A 22372-nucleotide genomic window follows, 5' to 3' on the forward strand; every position below is an offset into this window, starting at 1 on the left:
ATGAAATTGCTGTATCAAAAAACAAATATGTATATTTCTGTTAGATATTGCCAAATTCCCCTCCGGAAGGGTATGTCAGTTTGCATTCCCAGCAACAGTGTATGAGCGCACCTATTTCCCCACAACTTTTACAATACAGTGTGATGCTTTGCTTTTTACTTTTTGTGAGAAATCATATTTCAGTGTAGTTTTAATTGATATTTTCTTTTATTGTGAATGGGATAGAACATCTTTTTGTAAGTTGAATGGCCATGTTTATATCTTGTTTTGGTAATTGTTCATGTCTTCTGCTCATTTTTTTATTGTTTTCTTCAAGTTTTAAGGTTCTTTGTATATGTAGAATATGAGTCCTTTATGTGCATTATATGTTGCAACCACCTTTTCCCAGTTTCAGTTGTCTTTTGATTTTATGTTTATTACATTATAAATTTAAAAAATTACATTGTTAGATTTATTAATCTTTTCTTTTATTGGATCTGGCTTGAGTCATAGAAAGCCTTTCCCTATACATGGGTTAAAGAGGAAGTTACCTTTTTCTCTCTAGTACGTGCATGGTTTGTTTTCTGTCTCTGGGTACCTAATCCTAAACTTGTTGCTTATTTTTATGTATAGTGTAAAGCATGGCTCAAATTTATTCTTTTCTAAATGTTGTTCTAGCACTATTATTAAAGAGTTCATCTTAGCCCCAGTGATTTGAGATGTAACGTTTATTATGTACTGAAGTTAAGCATTTATTTGGATATACCTGTACTTTATTCTAGAGCTTTGGTCTGTCTATTCCTGAGCCAGTAGCACACTATTTTACTTCTAGGGGCTTTATAGTGCATTTTATTATCTGGTTTCCTCTAAGAGCTTTTCCTTTTTACTGTTTTCCTGGATATTTTGGCATGTTTATTTTTATATCTAAGTCCAATATTAACTTGTTTAGCTCCATAACAATGTTTCTTTATATTTTTATTTACATGTGTTAAATTCACAAATTTATGATTTATGATAACTTATGCTAAAAATAAAGATGTCTTTTCAGTTGGTTCAACTCTATTTTTGTCTTTCAGAAGGTTTTAAGTATTTCCTTGTGTAAGTTTTACATATTTTTAATTAAATTTATTGCTAAGTATTATATTGTTAACAAAAAAAGGTTTTCTCTACCATTGTATCTTCTAGCTATCATTTGTGTAAATAGAGGCTGTTGGCTTTCTGTATGTTAATTTTATATCTTGCTCCATTACTGAATTATTTTATTGTTTTGAGTTGGTTTTCTAATTGATTTTCCAATGCTTTCTAGTTATTCAGTCATATCATCTGCAATTTTAGTTTTACTTATTATTTTCCAGTTATTGCTCCTCTTAGCTACTGCCTCAGATACAATATTGAATAATAGTGAAGATAGTGAGCACCCTCACCTTGTTTCTGATCTTAGTGGAAAAGCCTGTGGTTTTTCTGCATTTTGTAAAACAGTCATGGGCTGAAAATTTCATCCCAGTTTGCAAGAGGGAAACCTAAGCTGGACCCACATGCTAGAGCCTGTGCCCACCACCCAGCCACACTGGTGGCACTTGCAAGGCTGTGCACTTCAGACAAGAGCACTGAGGGCCCACTTGACTTCTCCATCCAATAATTAGAAGACTAGACTAGATTATTTTTGTAACGTTTGTTTCTTATTTGTATTGCATATCATTTGTTGAAAACTTGGGGAAGGTTCAAGTTGAAAGTACAAAATAAAATACTTGTATTCTTACCACCATCATTAAGAACATTCTGAGGCATTCTCATCTAGTCTACTCCCTCTGTGTTTATGCATTTATAGGACTTATATCAATTCATAGAGATATAAGGCCTAGGTATTTGAAGTCCTAATCTCCCTCAGTCAGTTGTAGGACTAAATCAGTCCTACCTTTGAAAATTCATATTAGACATTACATAGATATAAATGATATGATATTTAATATCATAAACCTTTCCCATATCATTAATCATTTTTTGAAAGGTATTGTAAGGACTGCACAATTTCTAAAAGTAGTATACTTGATTTTGAAGGTGATATGTATTTAAGAACCTCATTTCTTTTCTAACCAGAAAGAGGAATAAGAGATAGTTGAAGCTATCGGGCCAGGGAGAGAATGATGGTACAAAAGAATATTAAAATGCCAAATATAAGAATGTCAGAGATACCATAAAATACTAACTATATACCTGTGAGTCTTGGTGAAGAGAAAGGGAGCATTCGAGTTCAGGTTAGGGAAAACAACATGTGCTCAGAGGGATGGTGAGTCAAAAGGGGTGTTGGTCAGTCAGGGGAGTGAAACATTCACATGCGACTTGAGGGACATCATTTCAGAGCTCCTGAGAGAACGGGGTTTGGTAAGCAGGAACTGTTCAGGAGCCTGCTAGGGGCATGGGTATTCAAAGAATGGATGGTAGTCCTTTTCTCACCAATTGCTCTTCAAGGACTAAGTTAGCTTTACCTGTGCTGTTTTAAATTTGAATTCTTTTAACTTGATAAGAACCTTTTATTCTCAATTAATGATAAAAAGCTCAATGCATAAATTCATAATTAAGGCCACCCTATAGTGCTAATTGTTTTGTATTGAAGTGTAATCCATTCACTTATGAAAACAGCTTGTTATTAGGTCCTTTTCTTATTTTTAATAGGGAGTGTCTTAAGAGAGCTTGAGGCTCAGGACAGTAGGCAAACTTTAGACACTATTATTAATTTTTTCAGTTTCAAACATTAGTGATCATGTTGAAACATGAGTAACCTCTGTGAGTAGTTAAAGCAAGTTATTTGGTAATTATCTGTTCAGTTGATTTTCTCAGAGTAATAAAAGATGTATTTAATAAAGGATTAATTATTTTCTACATATTGTCAAGTATATTATTTTATTCTTTTAGCTCTTATCTTCATTGTCAATGGGCATCTGTAGAAGATCTGGAAAAAGATAAGAGAATTCAGCAAAAGATCAAACGATTTAAGGCAAAGCAGGGCCAGAACAAGTTCCTTTCAGAGGTATGAAATACCTGGTTAATTTTCTGAAGAAATTACTTTAGTAAACTGTTCTGAAGTTTGAATTTTAGTTCAGTAAATTATTCAAACTAGTTTGCCTCATTTGGTGCTGTTACTTACATGTTGGTAAGTGGTTATTGCTAAGAGCATTTGTAAACAGGAAATTTCTCATTCTTCCTGTTGCTTAGTCTAGAAGGTACTGGTCCTTAAGCTATTATGTGGAAATATGATTGTGTGATTAAAATCTTATAATAAGAGTACAGTTAGTAGACAATGAAATAAGTAAGTACACAAAAGTTCTATTAAGATTTGGTGGGTTAAAAACTATGGTGAGTATTAAGTACATGTTTTAGAATATGCATTTACTTCTGTTGGGGAAGGTGTGTGGCAAATATCTTTTGTTCAGGTCAATGCCTGATTACAGTTCACTAAACTCATTTTCACAAATGACATGCTGTGGTATAGAAGTTGGTATGATATTTTTGCCTACCCCCTTTTACTATGTTATCAGTTATGAAGAGAAAGTAATTACACTTTTGGCAGGGAGGAAAACTTGCATTTTTTTAAGAACTGCCAACTTCCCCCCCAACATAGTGAATTACATTTTAAAAAAAATGCTTTCACAAACTGCTTACTGGGGTCTCTGAACTTCTGATCACCAAATAGGTTTCACTTACAGCCTCAAGGAGATAAAAAGAAAATTTCATATTGAAAGATTAAACTTGCTGATTTATTCATTTTCCTTTCTGTAAAGGAGTTAATAGAATATAAATTGTGAAGAAGTGTGAAATTTGATCCAAAATAATACTTTTTTAACAACTTAATTCACAGCCCCTTCTCTGTTTGGAGATGGGGGTTGGGGAGCAAAAGAGTGTCCAGTACTTTTATATTATAAAATCCTTATACCCTCAGGTGAAGTCTGTGTTCTTCTAGAGTCTGATTTACATGCTCCCGACAGACAGGTTGTAACGTTTGTTATTTATGGGAGATCGGGTGGTGGTGGTTTTACTGGACATAAGCCTGTCTCCATCTCTGTTCTGAGAATGAAACTTCTTTGCAGTGCAGAATTAGCACTGAAGGGAATGGAGTTATCAAATAGGACTCCTTTCATCTTGGAGAATAGGTGATTCTTTTTTGAAAGGGCAGTTTCTAAGAAAATACTGTGAAAATTCTGTGCCCTTCTTAATGAAACTAAAATTAAAAGTTTATGACATTAGGCAAGTTGAAATCATTAGCTTCTTATTAGAAAGAGACATCCTATGTTCAGCTGACCTTTTCTATGGATATTTATATTATATTATTTATATTATATGTACAGCATACTTATACGGAATAAACACTAAAACTTTCCATTAATTAGGTTTTGATAATAAAAGCTCTCTTTAAGACAACTTGTTCTTAAACAGAAGCTTTATCAAATTAAAATCCTTAACTTTACTCGTAAACACTCCTAACTTTCAAGCAAGTAATTTATGCCATTACATTTACAGTGCAATTTCCAGTTTCAATAAACTTTCTGAATATAGAGATTTGAGTTGCAGTAGACTTGTAATGAAGCCTACGGTGCAACAAAGAATGCAAAAATAGTCGTAACTGAAAATCTCACAGCAGCAGAAGCATGGAATACCTGAAGCCATGACCGTCTATGGGGGACGGAGATAAAAGAGTAAAAGGGATAAAAAGGTAAAAGGGAAAGAGTTCAGTAGTAGCCCCGCCCCACATCCTTAACTCCTGGTTTTGTTTAACAAATTTATCTGGACTCTGCCAGAGACAGAAGCATGTCAGGGACCTGTATCTGGTCCTAGCTATGTAGCCTGTCTATTTGGGTCTGTTTATGTGGGTCACCTATATCAAGGTTGGAATGCATGATCTTGCTGGTAACTTGGCAACTAGAAATCTTAAGTTTTGTCCAGAATGGAACTAGAATAAACTTAAGTCTGAAAATAATCCAAGGGTTAGCAGAGAAGGATACCAGTTCCTTTTTTCTTTTTCTTTTTTATCACACGCACACACACACCTGCTGTTGTCCCCCATAGATGGTCATGGCTTCAGGTATTCCATGCTTCTGCTGTGGGATTTTCAGTTATGACTATTTTTGCATTCTTTGTTGCACTGTAGGCTTCATTACAAGTCTACTGCAACTCAAATCTCTGTATTCGGAAAGTTTATCGAAATTGGAAATTGCACTGTAAACATGATGGCATAAATTATTTGCTTGAAAGTTAGGAGTGTTTACAAGTAAAGTTAAGGATTTTAATTTGATAAAGCTTCTGTTTAAGAACAGGTTGTCTTAAAGAGAGCTTTTATTATCAAAACCTAATTAATGGAAAGTTTTAGTGTTTACTCTGTATAAGTATGCTGTACATATATATATATATATTCATACATACATATTGTGTACCTAAATCTAGAAGCTTTTGACAAAGCTGATGCACTGATACATTAACAATTTAAATTAACTGAACATTTCAGTGAATTTTTTTGTTTTGCTAACCAACTCCATTGTGAAGGCCTGAAGCAGCTGAAACACATTTTCCTATTTCTGAATTTTGTTTCATAATTCAAAGTTGAAAGCATTAAACTTGGTGCTGTTACCCTTCGAGCCCACTGTGACCAAACAGCTTATCTTTTCAACCTGCAATTTAAAGGATATGAATGGTGTCTAGTATGTCTTTGCAAAGTATTTGATGAAGTTTTTTTACTGATAAATTAATCAGTAGGAACACATAATGTGTCTTGTGCTTTCTGATTATCTGATTGACTTCTTTAAAGTATGTTTTAGTCTTTAATTTCCCTTGGAGCTATATCCTATTCTTTTATATGAGATAACTTTGCAAGCAAGTTGTATTACATTACTTTGTAAGGATTGTTAATATATTGGCTAAATAACCCAATAATTTAAGCTTCATTTCTTTATCCTTAATACTTTCAGCCAAATGCTCGATATTCAGTACAAATAAATCATTAGAACACTTAGATTAATGTCAAGACCATATTCAAATGAGGTACTAATATTGATTGGGGAAGATGACCAAACACTGTAAACGCTGTTCACACTAAAATATGAAACTCAACTGGTTTCAGAGTTTTTAGCTTTTGAATAACATTCTCTAAGTGATGCTGTAAGGTATCAAACAACTTCAGTGGTTATGAGGCTCCAATAGCAGTTACTGCGCATGGCTCTTATTCTTTATTGTAAGCTGTAGCTTCAAGGATTCAAAATGCATTGCATGCCATAAGCCTTTTGGATTGCTCATTAGTGAATTGTAATTTCACACTTCATTTAAAATATTCTTAAACATTCTCTCACAGTAAAAAGGTTTTACACAGTAATTAAAAGACCCAGTTAACAAAGTCTGAGAAGTCTAATTTCCTCATGGGGAATGATTTTGCTAAATTGTAGCATTTAAATTAATATAATAGAATTTGCCAAATATAAAATTTGTATTGCTGTGACCCAAAATATTATTGCCTGGTGAAAAATGAAATAGCGTGTACTCTCAGGTATTAGATAAACATTTTAACTTTTTTTTCCTTTGGTACAGATTGAAGATGAGCTTTTTAATCCAGATTATGTGGAGGTTGACCGGTTAATGGACTTTGCACGTAGCACAGATGACCGGGGAGAGGTAACAGAAGATCATTTGTATTAGGGGGCAGTGACTCAGACAGCTTATGTGTTTACAGAGAATGGTCGTGGAATGCTAGATCTGGTCCTGGTCAGAGCCTTGGATCATGACACACTTGTGCTAAATTTAACTGAAACTTATTGACTTACTATTTGTTTTATGACTTAGTAGTGTTAAATGTGTTTTATGTTTTGTCTGAGAGCTTTTCAAAAGAAATGAATTTTCAATATGAAACATATACGTTGACATCTTGCACAATTCCAGAATGTGATCAGTAAAGACTTCAGTACATTTTGATATAAATCTATCATGTAGCACAATTTCCCTTATAAAATTAAGAGTGGTCTTAGAGCAGAATGGAGTTTAGTGTCATTTAACATTGGACACCCTTAGTGAAGGAGATGAACTTCATTTAATGTGGTACTTAGAGGATAATATAAAATACTTCTCTTTATGAGATACTAGTCTTGACATTCTTGTGATGCTCACCAAAACCCTATGAGGCTGTAAAGGACAGTTGATAGGACAGTAAGAGGAAAGACAAGCCTAGTGACTTCCTGAGTGTCATGTCTTGGTAATAATATGCCCACCCATCATGAGTTCCATCATTTCTGGCTTTTTTTTGTAAGTAAGCTTTATATAGAGTGCTTCAGTCTTGCCTGGTTAGTGAAAGTCTACTATGAATTCCTATTTTACTCCAAACTCTGTATCATGAAGTCCATGATGTTTCAAAGACTGTATCTAGCACGTGATACTTACTTTTCTAGTTTTGCATAGTTGTACTTAAAAAAAAATTGTTTCATAGTATAATTACATAGTATAATTACATAGTACAGCAAATGTTTTTAACATCACAACCAGGTCAGTGTACCTTGGTTCTGAAATGAAGGTCAATAAATACATGTATTTTCTGGAGGGAAGACAAATGAAATCCTGTTGATCTGCATTACCCAAAATATTTTGCTCTCCAATCTTCTAGAGTGCAAACACATTATTTTTAAAGTGATTGGATACAAACACTCTCTGTCTTTAAGAAAAAGGCAGATGTTCCAATAAACCCAGGCCTGGTTCTCATTGTTAAAGAAACTAGCTAATTATGTAAATATGTAAAGACACTAAGATGATTTGCCATGGAAGTCTGAATCAGACACTTGATGAGCAATTTGCACAGACTAGAATAGGCTCAAATTCCACTCTGTTGTTTACTATTTTTTTATACATTTTGTCTTTTGAACATTACTAACCAATGACTTAAATAAAAATTAGTTCTGATAATATTAATAATAGTATATTATCAGTTTAGACTTGAGACTGTAACTGGGGACTGTTGTTTAATGGTGATAGTTTTAAAACTTCTCCCAACTGTCTTACTTTTCTGAGGTAGTGTCTATCAACAAATGAAGTAGAGTGCATGTTTTTCCTTTATGTCTGTCTCTGTCTATATTATCATCAAATTAATCCAATTCTGATGTATTTAAACTGGCCCAGCCTGTGACTCACTATCTGGTGAAGTGGTGCTCACTGCCTTATGAAGACAGCACATGGGAGTTAAGGCAGGACCTAGATCAAGCAAAGATTGAAGAGTTTGAGAAACTAATGTCCAGGGAGCCGGAAACAGAGCGTGTGGTAAGAATTGGCTAATGGTAGATTTAATTTGAAAATAGCATGGTGGTATGGTCTTTGAGAAACCACTAATGGGATTTACTATATTTGAAACAGGAGCGACCTCCTGCTGATGATTGGAAGAAATCTGAGAGTTCCAGGGAGTATAAAAACAATAACAAACTCAGGGAATACCAGTTGGAGGGAGTAAACTGGCTTCTTTTCAATTGGTACAACATGTATGTAAAACGTGTTTCTCAACCCTCTAGCTCTTTTCCTTTGTAGTTATTGAAAATATTAATCAAATATAACTTAACATTTTAACTCTCAAATAATTATAAAAACCAGCAAGCTTTTGAAGTATGCCTAATATTTGTTCATTCAACAAATATTAATACAGAGATTGATAGAAGTATGTTGAAATCATTTTTATGTCTTAGATGATTTTGCTTCAAAATTATTTTATTGAATCTAAGTGAATATTTAAGATATAAATCTGTGCATATGACAGTATATATTTTGTGAAAAGAAAGCGGTGCCTAATATTTGTACTTACTAAACTTTCCTTGTTTTATTTTCTTCCCAAAGGCGAAACTGCATTTTAGCAGATGAAATGGGTTTGGGAAAAACTATCCAGTCCATTACATTTCTCTATGAGATATATTTGAAAGGAATCCATGGCCCTTTTTTAGTAATTGCCCCATTGTCCACAATCCCCAACTGGGAAAGGGAATTCCGTACCTGGACAGAGTTGAACGTGGTTGTGTATCATGGGAGTCAGGCTAGTCGTCGGACCATTCAGTTGTATGAAATGTACTTCAAAGATCCCCAGGTAAGCCATCGCAGGTGATAATTCCTTATGCTTATTATGCATTTTAAGACCTTGGATATTAAAATGGCTTTACACATTTGGGGGAATGTCTAGATTTTGCAAAATTAAGAAATTTGCTTAAATTTCTTTCTATGTTGGTGTTATATTTCCACATCTTACTATTAGAGATTTTTATTTTCATAGCTTTGGTTATTCTGATTATTAGAACAGAAGAAATACTTTTACCTTGAATAACTACTGAAAATCTTTTAATGTGCTTATTGGTTTTATTTTGAAAGCTTAAGAGAAATCTAAGCAAACAAAACAAAGTCATCATTAAATGTGAATAGAAAGAATATTTTGTTGTTCTGTTCCTAGAAAAAGTGAAAAACATTAGCAAGGTAATGTTGAATGACACATTGAGTGATAGGGAAGAATTTATACCTCAGCTCTTAGGAGTAATTGCTATGATCTTTTTACTTATTCTAGTTACCTATATGCAATTACTCCAATATTGACAGTGAAGCATTAGATGAGACAAGGAAAAACAGTATGTCCTAAAATAGTTTTAAGCTGTATGTGGTTTGGAAGTCCTGTGAGTAGAACTAGGACAGAGGTTTGTTTTACATGTTTGTTTGCTCTAAGTGTAATATCTGACCTACAACTAAATACTTAAAGGAGGAAAACATTAAAATCTAATTTGATATTTTATCTTTAGATTTGGGAAATTGTTTTAAGTTCTAAGTGAATGTTTTTCATTTTAGCTGTTTAAAAGTAAGAGATAAGTTAAAAAGTGAAAAAAGGTAAAAAAAAAAAAAAAGGCTTTAGAAAGTTATCTTGGTATATAATCCTTTTGGCCTTTCACCTTTTGGAGTCTGGAGGGTGTAACTAGAATGGCACATTTAGTGGCACTTCACTGCATGTGATCTGTAAGGAAATTGGATCCGAAATTTTACTAACAATTCCCAAAGTGCCATAAAAAAGGAAAAGTTTTGAAACTTTGGTATGCCATAACAGTTTAAAACCTCCAAAATACCTTGAAAACAAAGTATGTTACCAAAAATAAGGATATATGTAAAGATTTACCCAAAGAGGTAAATACATATGTTTTATGCTATTTATTCACCCTCCAAGTTATCAGTGTAATCTTTAATGCTAAATAATAATTCAGATTTGTTCTCATAGGGTCGTGTGATAAAGGGGTCCTATAAGTTTCATGCCATCATCACTACATTTGAAATGATTTTGACTGATTGTCCTGAGCTGCGGAATATTCCATGGCGCTGCGTAGTCATTGATGAAGCCCACAGGCTGAAGAACAGGAACTGCAAGCTGTTGGAGGGGCTCAAGATGATGGACTTGGTCAGTAATCACATTGGTGATTCCATTGAACTTGAATGAAATTGTTACTAATATTCCTGCTGCTCTGAACTTTACTGATACCTGTGAAGGATGTTTGCAAAGACTGTCAAATATTGTGATGTATCCTCCTCAGCTTTCAGTTACTCAAAAGTTGCTGCTGTCTTCCTGATTCTTACATTGTTGGCTGGTATCTCTGCACCGTTGTATCACAGCAGAGTGTAGTCATGATATTTTCCCTGACATGAGTTTCAAGTATTTGCTTTTCCCTTCTATTTATAAATACTGCCATTTCATAAGCTGTTAGGCCAAGTTTTATAGCTCAGTGATGGTAATTCAGTTATATTCCAAAGGCTCATAGGTTCTGGGATACTGGAGCCAGTGACACTTGAAGATTTAAGTTCTCAGTAGGTTGGGCTGAGGTTTGGAATTGGTCCAGTTTGCACAGACATTTAAAAGTTTGAGGCATTATAAGATCTCCAATCGGATCTGGAGTTTTAGACCATACTCATCCCGTATCTTCCAGTTGCTCAAGAGATTGGTCAGGTGTTTCTGATTAGATTTTTCTAGATTTCTTTCAGTAGGAGTATCATGGGATAACCTGCTGTAGAAGAAGTAGGAATTGATTGATTCTGTTCCATACAGCTGGGTGTGATTGCCTAATAGGAGTTACTCCATGACCTCAGTCATCCTCAGGCTTCTGTTTGCTCTGTAGTTAACAAGGTGGGTTTTGATCACTTGCATTCATTTTTTTATTAAGGTATCATTGATATACAATCACATGAGCAGCATTGTGGTTACTAGATTTCCCCCATTATCAAGTCCCTACCACATACCCCGTTACAGTCACTGTCCATCAACATAGTAAGATGCTGTAGAGTAACTACTTGTCTTCTCTGTGCTATACTTCCCTCCCTGTGCCCCCCCTACATTATGTGTGCTAATCGTAATGCCCCTTAATCCCCTTATCCCTCCCTTCCGACACATCCTCCCCAATCCCTTTCCCTTTGGTAACCTCTAGTGCCTTCTTGGGTTCTGTGATTCTGATGCTGTTTTGTTCCTTCCATTTTTTGCTTTGTTGTTATGCTTCACAGATGAGTGAAATCATTTGGTATTTGTCTTTCTCCACCTGGCTTATTTCACTGAGCATAATGCCCTCTAGCTCCATCCATGTTATTGCAAATGGTAGGATTTGTTTTCTTCTTATGGCTGAATAATATTCCATTGTGTGTATGTACCACATCTTCTTTATCCATTCATCTACTGATGGACACAGGTTGCTTCCATTTCTTGGCTATTGTAAATAGTGCTGCGATAAACATAGGGGTGCATATGTCTTTTTGAATCTGGGATTCTGTATTCTTAGGGTAAATTCCTAGGAGTAGAATTCCTGGGCCAAATGGTATTTCTGTATTTAGTTTTTTGAGGACCCTCCATAATGCTTTCCACAATAGTTGAACTAATTTACATTCCCACCAGCAGTGTAGGAGGGTTCCCCTTTCTCCACATCCTCTCCAGTATTTGTTGTCACTTGTCTTTTAGATGTTGGCCATCCTAACTGGTATGAGGTGATATCTCATTATGGTTTTAATTTGCATTTCCCTGATGATTAGCGATGTGGAGCATCTTTTCATGTGCCTGTTGACCATCTGAATTTCTTCTTTGGAGAAGTGTCTGTTCATATCCTCTGCCCATTTTTTAATCAGGTTATTTGCTTCTTGGTTATGAGGCATGTGAGCTTTTTATATATATTTTGGATGTCAACCCCTTATCGGATATGTCATTTATGAATATATTCTCCCATACTGTAGGATGCCTTTTTGTTCTACTGGTGCTGTCCTTTGCTGTTGCTGTACAGAAGCTTTTTAGTTTGATATATAGTCCGACGTGTTCATCATTGCTTTTGTTTCCCTTGCCTGGGGAGATATGTTCATGAAACAGTTGCTCATGTTTATATATAAGAGATTTTTGCCTATGTTTTCTTCTAAGAGTTTTATGGTTTCATGACTTACATTCAGGTCTTTGATCCATTTCGAATTTACTTTTGGATATGGAGTTAGAGAGTAATCCAGTTTCATTCTCTTAAATGTAGCCGTCCAGTTTTGCCAACACCAGTTGTTGAAAAGGCTGTCATTTCCCCATTGAATATCGATGGCTCCTTTATCATATATTAATTGACCATATATACTTGGGTTAATATCTGGACTCTTTAGTCTGTTCCCTTGGTCTGTGGGTCTGTTCTTGTGCCAGTACCAAATTGTCTTGATTACTGTGGCTTTGTAGTAGAGCTTGAAGTTAGGGAGCGTAATCCCCCCTGCTTTTTTCTTCCTTCTTGGGATTGCCTTGGCTATTTGGGGTCTTTTATGGTTCCATATGAATTTTAGGACTATTTGTTCCAGTTCATTGAAGAATGCTGTCAGTGTTTTGATAGGGATTGCATTGAATCTAGATTGCTTTAGGCAGGATGGCTGTTTTGACAATATTAATTCTTCGTACCCAAGGGCATGGGATGAATTTCCATTTATTAGTGTCCTCTTTAATTTCTGCCAAGAGTGTCTTGTAGTCTTCAGGGTATAGATCTTTCACTTCCTTGGTTAGGTTTATTCCTAGATATTTTATTCTTTTTGATGCATTTGTGAATGGAATTGTTTTTCTGATTTCTCTTTCTGCTAGTTTATCATTAGTGTATAGGAATGCCACAGATTTCTGGGTATTAATTTTGTATCCTGCAACTTTGCTGAATTCAGATATTAGATATAGTAGTTTTAGAGTGGATTCTTTAGGGTTTTTTTTTATGTACAATATCATATCATCTGCAAACAGGGACAGTTTAACTTCTTCCTTGCCAGTCTGGATGCCTTTTATTTCTTTGTGTTGTCTGATTGCCGTGGCTAGGACCTCCAGAACTATGTTGAATAAAAGTGGGGAGAGAGGGCATCCTTGTCTTGTTCCTGATCTTAAAGGAAAAGCTTTCAGCTTCTTGCTGTTAAGTATGATGTTCACTGTGGGTTTGTCATATATGGTCTTTATTATGTTGAGGTACTTGCCCTCTGTTCCCATTTTGTTGAGAGTTTTTATCATGAATGAGTGTTGAATTTTGTCAAATGCTTTTTCAGCATCTGTGGAGATGATCATATGATTTTTATCCTTCTTTTTATTGATATGGTGGATGATGTTGATGGATTTTCAAATGTTTTTCCATCTTTGCATCCCTGGGATGAATCCTACTTGATCATGATGTATTTTTGAATTCAGTTTGCTAATATTTTGTTGAGTATTTTTGCATCTTTTTTTTGTGGTGTGTTTGCCTGGTTTTGGTGATGCTGACTTCATAGAATGAGTTTGGAAGTATTCCCTCCTCTTCTGTTGTTTCGAAAACTTTAAAGAGTATGGGTATTATATTTTCTCTAAGTGATAAAATTCAGCGGTGATCCATCTGGCCTGGAGACTTTGTTCTTTGGTAGTTTTTTGATTACTGATTCAATTTCACTGCTGGTAATTTGTCTGTTTAGACTTTCTGTTTCTTCCTGGGTCAGCCTTGGAAGGTTGTATTTTTCTAGAAAGTTGTTCATTTCTTCTAGGTTATCCAGTTTGTTAGCATATAATTTCTCATAGTGTTCTCTAATAATTCTTTGTATTTCTGTGATGTCCATAGTGATTTTTCCTTTCTTATTCCTGATTCTGTTTATTTGTGTAGATTCTCTTATTTTCTTGATAAGTCTGGCTAGGAGTTTGTTTGTGTTGTTTATTTCTAAAACAACCAGTTCTTGGTTTCATTAATTTTTTTATTGTTTTATTGTTCTCAATTTTATTTATTTCTTCTCTGATCTTTATTGTGTCCCTCCTTCTACTAACTTTGTGCCTCATTTGCTCTTCTTTTTCCAGTTTCAATAATTGTGAATTTAGACTGTACATTTGGGATTGTTCTTCCTTCTTTAAATAGGCCTGGATTGCTGTATACTTTTATCTTAGAACTGTTTTTGCTGGGTCCCATGGAAGTTGGAGTGTTGTGCTATTGTTTTCATTTGTCCCCATATATTGCTTGATCTCTGTTTTAATTTGGTCATTGATCCATTGATGATTTAGGAGCATGTTGTTAAGCTTCCATGTGTTTGGGCCTTTTTGTTTTCTTTGTACAATTTATTTCTAGTTTCATACCTATGTGATCTGAGAAGTTGGTTGGTACAATTTCAGTCTTTTTGAATTTGCTGAGGCTCTTTTTGTGGCCTAGTATGTGGTCTATTCTGGAAAATGTTCCATGTGCACTTGAGAAGAATGTGTATCCTTCTGCTTTTGGGTGTAGAGTTCTGTAGATGTCTATTAGGTCCATCTGTTCCAGCATGTTGTTCAGTGCCTCTGTGTCCTTACTTATTTTCTGTCTGCTGGATCTGTCCTTTGGAGTGAGTGGTGTGTTGAAGTCTAAAATGAATGCATTGCATTCTATTTCCTCCTTTAATTCTGTTAGTATTTGTTTCACATACGTTGGTGCTCCTGTATTGGGTGCATATGTATTTATAATGGTTATATCCTCTTGTTGGACTGACCCCTTTATCATTATGTAATATTATTCTTTATCTCTTGTTACTTTCTTTGTTTTGAAGTCTATTTTGTCTGATACTAGTACTGCAACACCTGCTTTTTTCTCCCTGTTGTTTGCATGAAATATCTTTTTCCACCCCTTGACTTTTAGTTTGTGTATGTCTTTGGGTTTGAGGTGAGTTTCTTATAAGCAGCATATGGATGGGTCTTGCTTTTTTATCCATTCTGTTACTCTGTGTCTTTTGATTGGTGCATTCAGTCCATTTACATTTAGGGTGATTATTAAAAGATATGAACCTATTGCCATTGCAGACTTTAGACTCGTGGTTACCAAAGGTTCCAGGGTAGCTTCATTACTATCTAACTATTTAACTTAACTCACTTATTAAGCTATTATAAACACAGTGTGATGATTCTTTATTTCTCTCTCTTCTTATTCCTCCTCCTCCATTCTTTATATGTTAGGTATTTTATTCTGTACTGTTTTGTGTTTCCTTTGACTGCTTTTGTGAGTGGTTGATTTTTTTTTTTTTTGCCTTTAGTTAGTATTTGGTTTGTCTGCTTTCTTTGCTGTGATTTTATTTTCTCTGGTGACGTCTGTTTAGCCTTAGGAGTGCTTCCATCTAGAGCAGTCCCTTTAAAATACCTGTAGAGGTGGTTTGTGGGAGGCAAATTCCCTCAACTTTTGTTGTCTGGGAATTGTTTAATCCCTCTTTCATATTTAAATGATAATCATGCTGGATACAGTATTCTTGGTTCAAGGCCCTTCTGTTTCATTGCATTAAATATATCATGCCATTCTCTTCTGGCCTGTAAAGTTTCTGTTGAGAAGTCTGATGATAGCCTGATGGGTTTTCCTTTGTAGGTGACCTTTTTTCTCTCTCTGGCTGCCTTTAGTACTCTGTCCTTGTCATTGATCATTGCCATTTTAATTATGTGTCTTGGTGTTGTCTTCTTTGGTTCCCTTGTGTTGGGAGTTCTGGTGCTTCCATGGTCTGAGCAACTATGTCCTCCCCCAGTTTGAGAAAGTTTTCAGCAATTATTTCTTCAAAGACACTTTCTATCCCTTTTTCTCTCTCTTCTTCTTCTGGTACCCCTATAATGCAAATGTTGTTCCATTTGGATTAGGCACACAGTTCTCTTAATATTCTTTCATTCCTGGAGATCCTTTTATCTCTCTCTGCCTCAGCTTCTCTGTGTTCCTGTTCTCTGATTTCTATTGCATTAATGGCCTCTTGCACCTTATCCAGTCTACTCTTAAGTCCTTCCAGAGATTGTTTTATTTCTGTATTCTCCCTCCTAACTTGATCCTTTAGCTCTTGCATATTTCTCTGCAGGTCCATCAGCATGGTTATGACCTTTATTTTGAATTCTTTTTCAGGAAGATTGATTAAATCTATCTCCACCAGGCTCCCTCTCAGAGGTTGTCTGGGTAATTCTGGACTGGATCAAATTCTTCTGCCTTTTCATGGCGATAGAGATAGTCGTAGGCAGTTGGCATGTGTATTAGCTGGGAGAACAACATACCTTCCTGCGCCTTGCCTTTCTCCACTGCCTGTGCTGGTTACCCGCACATGGGGAGCAGCTTCCAGTTTTATTTCCTGAGCCTCCGTGGGCGGGGCAGCCTAGAGCCTGGCGGGGAGTGGCAGGTGCTCTGGGTGTGCTCTCCTGCGAGAACAGCGACCTTTCGCACTCTGTCCTGACTTCCTTTGTCTGTGCTGGACTGCTGCACGCTGGTGGGGCCTCTGAGTCTGGCCCGGGCAGCTGCGGAGGAGGCCCTGGGTGGCTGCTGTGGGTGCAGCCGCTCTCAGGCTGCTGCCCTGCTATGGCGGGGCCATGCCGGTGTGGGAATGAATAGGAGGCCGTTTATCACTGTGAGGGGCTTCAGAGCTGCACCGTCACCCAGGGGGTTAGAGCACCTAGAATTCCCCGGGATTCCCAGCTGTTGGGCTGAGTGTGCCGGGACACTTCCATCCAGCTGTGGAGCCCTTGTCCCTTTAAGACTTTCAAAAGGTGCTCGCTTTTCTTTTGTCCCAGGGGCACCGGCTGCGGAGACCCTCTTGCTGGTTTTACTGTTCTGTTACCCTGATATCCAGCACATGTCGCAGTGTATGTCTGTGCTCCTGGTGCGGATGACTAGGGCTGGGTATTTAGCAGTCCTGGGCTCCCACTCCCTCCCTGCTCTGACTCCTTTCCTCCCGCCAGGGATCTGGGGTGCAGGGGTCGCTCTGGTCCTGCTGGGCCCCAGCTTATATCTTACCCCCTTCATGAGGTGCTGGGTTCTCACAGGTGTAAATGTAGCCTGGCTGTTGTACTATATCTTCTGGTCTCTCTTTTAGGATTAGTTGTATTTGTTGTATTTTCAAAAATGTGTATGGTTTTGGGAGGAGATTTCTGCTGCCCTACTCATGCCACCATCTTGGCTCCTCCCCCTCAGAAGGGGTGTTTTTAACATGGAACACCTAGAAGGTGTTCAGAATTAGAATATAATTGTATTTATCCAGTTCAGAACAGCTCATTGCCCGATTTTTAAGTCTGTCCTTAAAATACATGTCATGGGAATTATACACCAGCCACTTTTCAGTCTTCTTTCCTAGAATAAGTCATGGTGAAAATAGCAAATAATAACTGTCCAACTGCAGAGCAGGTCCAATAGGCAACTGCTGTTACCTGCACTGGACTCAGTGTTGACAGATATGCCCTTGGTGAGAATCATCCTCAAGTGCATCCTCCAAAAGGGAAGACCGAGTGTCTTCAGCTCCCCCATCATAGAGGAAACACATGTGAAGATGATCTACTGAGGGACATGGTGGTCTTCACTGTCCTTCATAAGAGCTCAGGGAAGCAAAGCCATCTCCTTGTTCCTCCTTGACAAGGAGGGGATTCTCTGGAGGTGGTAGTAGTTCTTCATTGATTCCGTTATCTCATCTTTCATTGTCAGGAGGCTTCACACAAATTAAAGAAAGAGTGTGCTGAAATGAAATTAAATGGACATCACTCCATCAGAGCTAAAAAGAATGGTAATGTCCTCAAGCCAAAAGCATATCTGCTGGTGTAGTTGAGGTTGGAGGTGATAAGCTTGATAACCTGAGTCTCTTACATGACATTTTATGATTCTGTGTGTATTAATTAATTAAGTGTATGCTATTTAATGGTTACTTTCAATTGGAAACCTGGTTTTATTCTACTGCTCCTATATGATCTTATAGCAGGGTCGTGTGTGTAGTCATTCGGTGTAACTGGCTTTAAGAATCCTATGTGGGGGAAGCAGCATAAAAAAAGGAGTTCCTTTCCTTTTTATAAAATAAGTTTATTTTGAAATGTAAGTTAAAAGGCTATTTGGGAAGATTGCCAAGATTTAACTTGGTCATAAAGGATGTGAAAAACTGGGAGACAACATTTGCTATTCCACTGCAAGAGCTCTTTTCTTGAATTTGTGACAGTATTTTAAAAAATTATTGGATAAAGTCATTCGGAGCTTGAGTATGTCGGGTACTGTGGCCCATGTCACCCACCAGTATGGTTATACATTGGAAAATTTTGAATTGCTTAGTAAGCTCTTTACTCTTTATGAATTTAATGAATATGAAGCAATGGTTGGATGTATATTTTCCTGACTCAAAGGACCTCTTTATTCTAAAGGGAGAAAAGGAAGAATAAAAGCAAATTGAACTTCTTTACTTTGCTTTCAGAGAGCTCCATTGACAGTTAAGACATGGTAGAAAATAAAATTAGCATGTCCTTCATTATATTATTCATCTAGTATTTACTGAGCATATACTTTCAGCTTAGCAACCAGCAGATTGCTTGTTAAGTCAGAATATTACTTTTGAACCTACTAGAAGGTATATGCACTTTCTGAAATAGTTTTATTAGCTGTACTACGTATCAAAAGGTCAAAGAGGAAAATAATAAGGCCCTTACGATGATAAACTCACCATTGTTAAGACTGGTTACTGAAAAACAACTCCTTTGTGTTGGGTGTATAGAAGTAGAAGGTCAAGGCTACAAATGCATAAGGAAAGATGGAAAATGAGCTCATAAATAGGAAGAATTATGTTAAAGAGATACCTAACTTGGTTCAAAGAAACAAAGTCAGAAAAAAATCTGTAAAAAAAATAAATAACAGCAACTGTGGTATCTAAAACCAAGCTGACCTCTTTGCTAGTTTGAAATTTTTACAGAACAAAATAGTTTTTCATATGCTGTTGCATATAGAACAACGTCTTTTGTCTCTAAAGTGAGTCATGCAGGAAGCAGATGGGGAGATGAGAGCACTGTTGATGCAGGGAACAGAAAGAAGCACATAAGCTGTATCTGAGGCTAGGAATTTTAGGAAAAAACCTAGACTTTTTTGGGGGAAGAAGCCTTGAGACATAGGGGACTTGCAAAGCCATGGCAGAAAAATGTTGCCCTAATAACCCCAGGAAGAAACAAAATGGCAAGACGCATTTATGAGGTTGGGGGTCTGCAGAGTTCTAGGAAGGCCCTCCACACATCCATCTGCAGCTGGGGCCGTGCTTTTCTTGCTTCCGACTTCATGCCTAGTTCCCACCCTGACATACCATTAGTGAGCAGATGTAGGGAAGTGGATGTCTAGAGAGATGTTGTAGTTTTAAGAAACAGTTTTTGTTAGGATTTAATCAGTCGCTTTCCTTGTGTTCCTGTAGGAACATAAAGTGCTGCTGACCGGGACCCCACTCCAGAACACTGTGGAAGAGCTCTTTAGCTTACTTCATTTCTTGGAACCAAGTCGCTTCCCTTCAGAAACCACCTTTATGCAAGAATTTGGTGATCTGAAAACAGAAGAACAGGTACTTAAATCAGTTCTACTTTGTAATTTAGACATATAATTGAAGATTAACTCATGAAATGGCAAAATATTACAATTGAATTATTTAAAAATGTAAATTCTGTCAATTTTTTTCCAGCTAATAGACAAGTGAGCTTTATGTCTAGTTTCCTTGGCTGTCCCGTGGCTTCACTATGGAGGTTTCCTTGTTTGTCTGTTTGGCCTCAGGAAGGGGGCTAGTGAGACTTGGAGAGATTACGTACCTGTTCATATAGTTGTCAGCGACTGCTGTGTGGAGAAGTTGGTGGTTGTGCTAGGGGTTGACTCTTGGGGATAATGTCAGAAGCCACTGTAGAGCTATTTGCCTCCTGAGGCTTTAAGGTTCTAGTCTTATTTCTTAACAATATATACTTGATCACATTGCTTACTTTTCTGAGTCTGTGTATTTTCATTTAGAAACATGGGTTGTAACTACCCCACAGGATTTTCTGTGGGAAGTACATGAGATACTGTGAATGAAAAGTGATTGGTTATTTTATACATTGTAAGAGTTATGCAGGTATTTGTTATTATGCTGTATTCAAAACAGGGAAATATGCTTACTGTCTAAAACCTCTTAGTTTAGTTCAAAGTGGAGTCTGCTTTGTTGTGTTGTGCTTTCCTTAAAGTTACCTGAGGTGCTAGGTCCTATTGCCAGTCAACAGGAAAGGGAGCCAGAGAGAGCCTCTGCTCATTCACTGGCACAGGGGCTGAATGGCTGGCTCGCTCACCCATTCTGTCAGCTCTTTCTAGAAGGGAAGAGGAATGCAGCATAGCACTCCCATGACATTGTCTGTTCTCTCCTCACTATCACTCCCATGGCTTAAAACAAATAGGAAAGCCAAGTGAATAAATTAGGTTCTTTTGTGCTATGTACTTCTCAACACTTCTGACTGTTCAGGACTTTTGAATAGGTGAATAGTATCACTTGACACTGATTCACTCAACCTTCATACATGTCTCATGAAAGCCAAAAGATTAGTGCCTTCAGACCTTTACTGGGCCTTGACAAATAAAAATGAAAGGTAAATAAATAAGAATCCTGATTCCTCATGTCAGAATATGCTTTAACATGCAAACAAATCATGATACCAGTATTTACTTAAGGTCCTTTTTTTAGGTGCAAAAGCTTCAGGCTATTCTAAAGCCAATGATGTTGAGACGCCTCAAGGAGGATGTAGAAAAGAACTTGGCCCCCAAAGAAGAAACTATCATTGAAGTCGAGCTAACAAACATTCAGAAGAAATACTACCGAGCCATCCTTGAGAAGAATTTTACGTTTCTTTCCAAAGGTGGCGGTCAAGCTAACGTCCCTAACCTGTTGAACACTATGATGGAATTGCGCAAGTGCTGCAATCACCCATACCTTATCAATGGTAAGCCCGCCCCACGGGCCACTGCGCCCCTCCATCCTGGGTTTGGTGGTCTTCATTCGTTACTGTATCCTGTCATCTCCGTGTGCGTTTCACTAGCTTCCTGTGCTTTAAGATGCCTCCGTTTGTGGTGGCTGAAAGTGAAGGATCATCGGCCCTGTCAATCCCTGAAGCAGGACGTCACCTCACCTCATTCTGCTTCCCTGCACTTCTCTAAGCCTCACACCTTGAAGGGAAGTGTTAGTGCTCCATGGCTGGAAATCATCAAAACTGCTAACAGTTAAAGAGAAATTAGTCCCTAATTGAGCTTTTCTTGCTGTGTATGTGCGTGCGGTTTTGAATCATTGAAGTTAAAGAGGAGCTTGGTGTGAGAACGCAGCTATTAGCTGTCCCAAGACATTGATAGTAAAAATTTCTCTCAGTCCAGAGGCCTTTACCAAACTTGCTCCCTAAGAATGGGATTAAACGCTGTGAAAATATGTAGTTTGTCCCAGTTACTAATGAGTACTTTGGTCTTCCTTCTTACTTAACTAAAGTGATAGTGTTACGTAATGGTTATGAGGAAAACCTGTATCATATACTCCAGAAATCATGGAAGGAATGAAGACTGCATGCCCATGATTTGTGAGTGCTCACGCGAGTACAAGAACCCTCGGTTTGTCAGGACTGCGATGAGGGGAGCCAGCGGGATTGAGGAGGGTTTGGGCCATCAGGGTTAGAAAAAGAAGAGAGAATTAGGCTGATGTATAATCTGAGCACAGGGCAGGAGGCAGGAAAGCGAAGGGGAGCTTGTCCACAGTATAAAGGACATGTGGGAGAGTGAACTGTAGGCATACTGGAACCCTGCTGTGGAAAGCCACGTAAGTGCTCAGTTATGGGTCTGCAGGCACTGGAGAACCACAGCTAGTGTTAGAGCTAAGAAATGATTAGCAGTGTGATTCGGGATGATTAGTCTGGGAACATCGTATAAAACAGATGGGAGAAGGGAAGACAACAGGCAGAAAGGCCAGCTTGGAGGCTATTGCTGCAGCGCAGGCCAGAGTTAACATGGGTCACATAAAAGTGGGGGCTGTCTAACCTGGGGTTGCTTGTCCACAGTTATAATTGGCCAGCAATGTAATCAGGTTCCTTTCCAGGGAAGAAGGGACAAAGGCTGCTTTTGTCTTTATCACAATCCATGGTGCTTGAGGGCAGCTAATTTAAAGAGTTCCTGATCTTTCTTTC

The 22372-nt window shown here is 37.3% G+C and overlaps 1 protein-coding gene across 8 annotated transcripts in view; it reads left to right on the plus strand.

Annotated features, from left to right (window-relative positions):
- Window positions 1–22372, plus strand: part of CHD7 (chromodomain helicase DNA binding protein 7) — a 203138-nt gene that overhangs the window by 147177 nt on the left and 33589 nt on the right. For all 8 annotated transcript variants that reach the window (XM_036998009.2, XM_036998005.2, XM_036998008.2 and 5 more), the window contains 8 exons: window positions 2893–3007; window positions 6550–6633; window positions 8122–8259; window positions 8353–8474; window positions 8824–9067; window positions 10232–10408; window positions 19615–19758; window positions 20896–21151. In XM_036998009.2, the coding sequence (XP_036853904.1) occupies window positions 2893–3007; window positions 6550–6633; window positions 8122–8259; window positions 8353–8474; window positions 8824–9067; window positions 10232–10408; window positions 19615–19758; window positions 20896–21151 (1280 nt within the window). The remainder of the gene's footprint in view (window positions 1–2892; window positions 3008–6549; window positions 6634–8121; window positions 8260–8352; window positions 8475–8823; window positions 9068–10231; window positions 10409–19614; window positions 19759–20895; window positions 21152–22372) is intronic.

Source organism: Manis javanica, chromosome 2 (assembly GCF_040802235.1).
Source record: "Manis javanica isolate MJ-LG chromosome 2, MJ_LKY, whole genome shotgun sequence".
NCBI classification, from domain to species: Eukaryota; Metazoa; Chordata; class Mammalia; order Pholidota; family Manidae; genus Manis; species Manis javanica.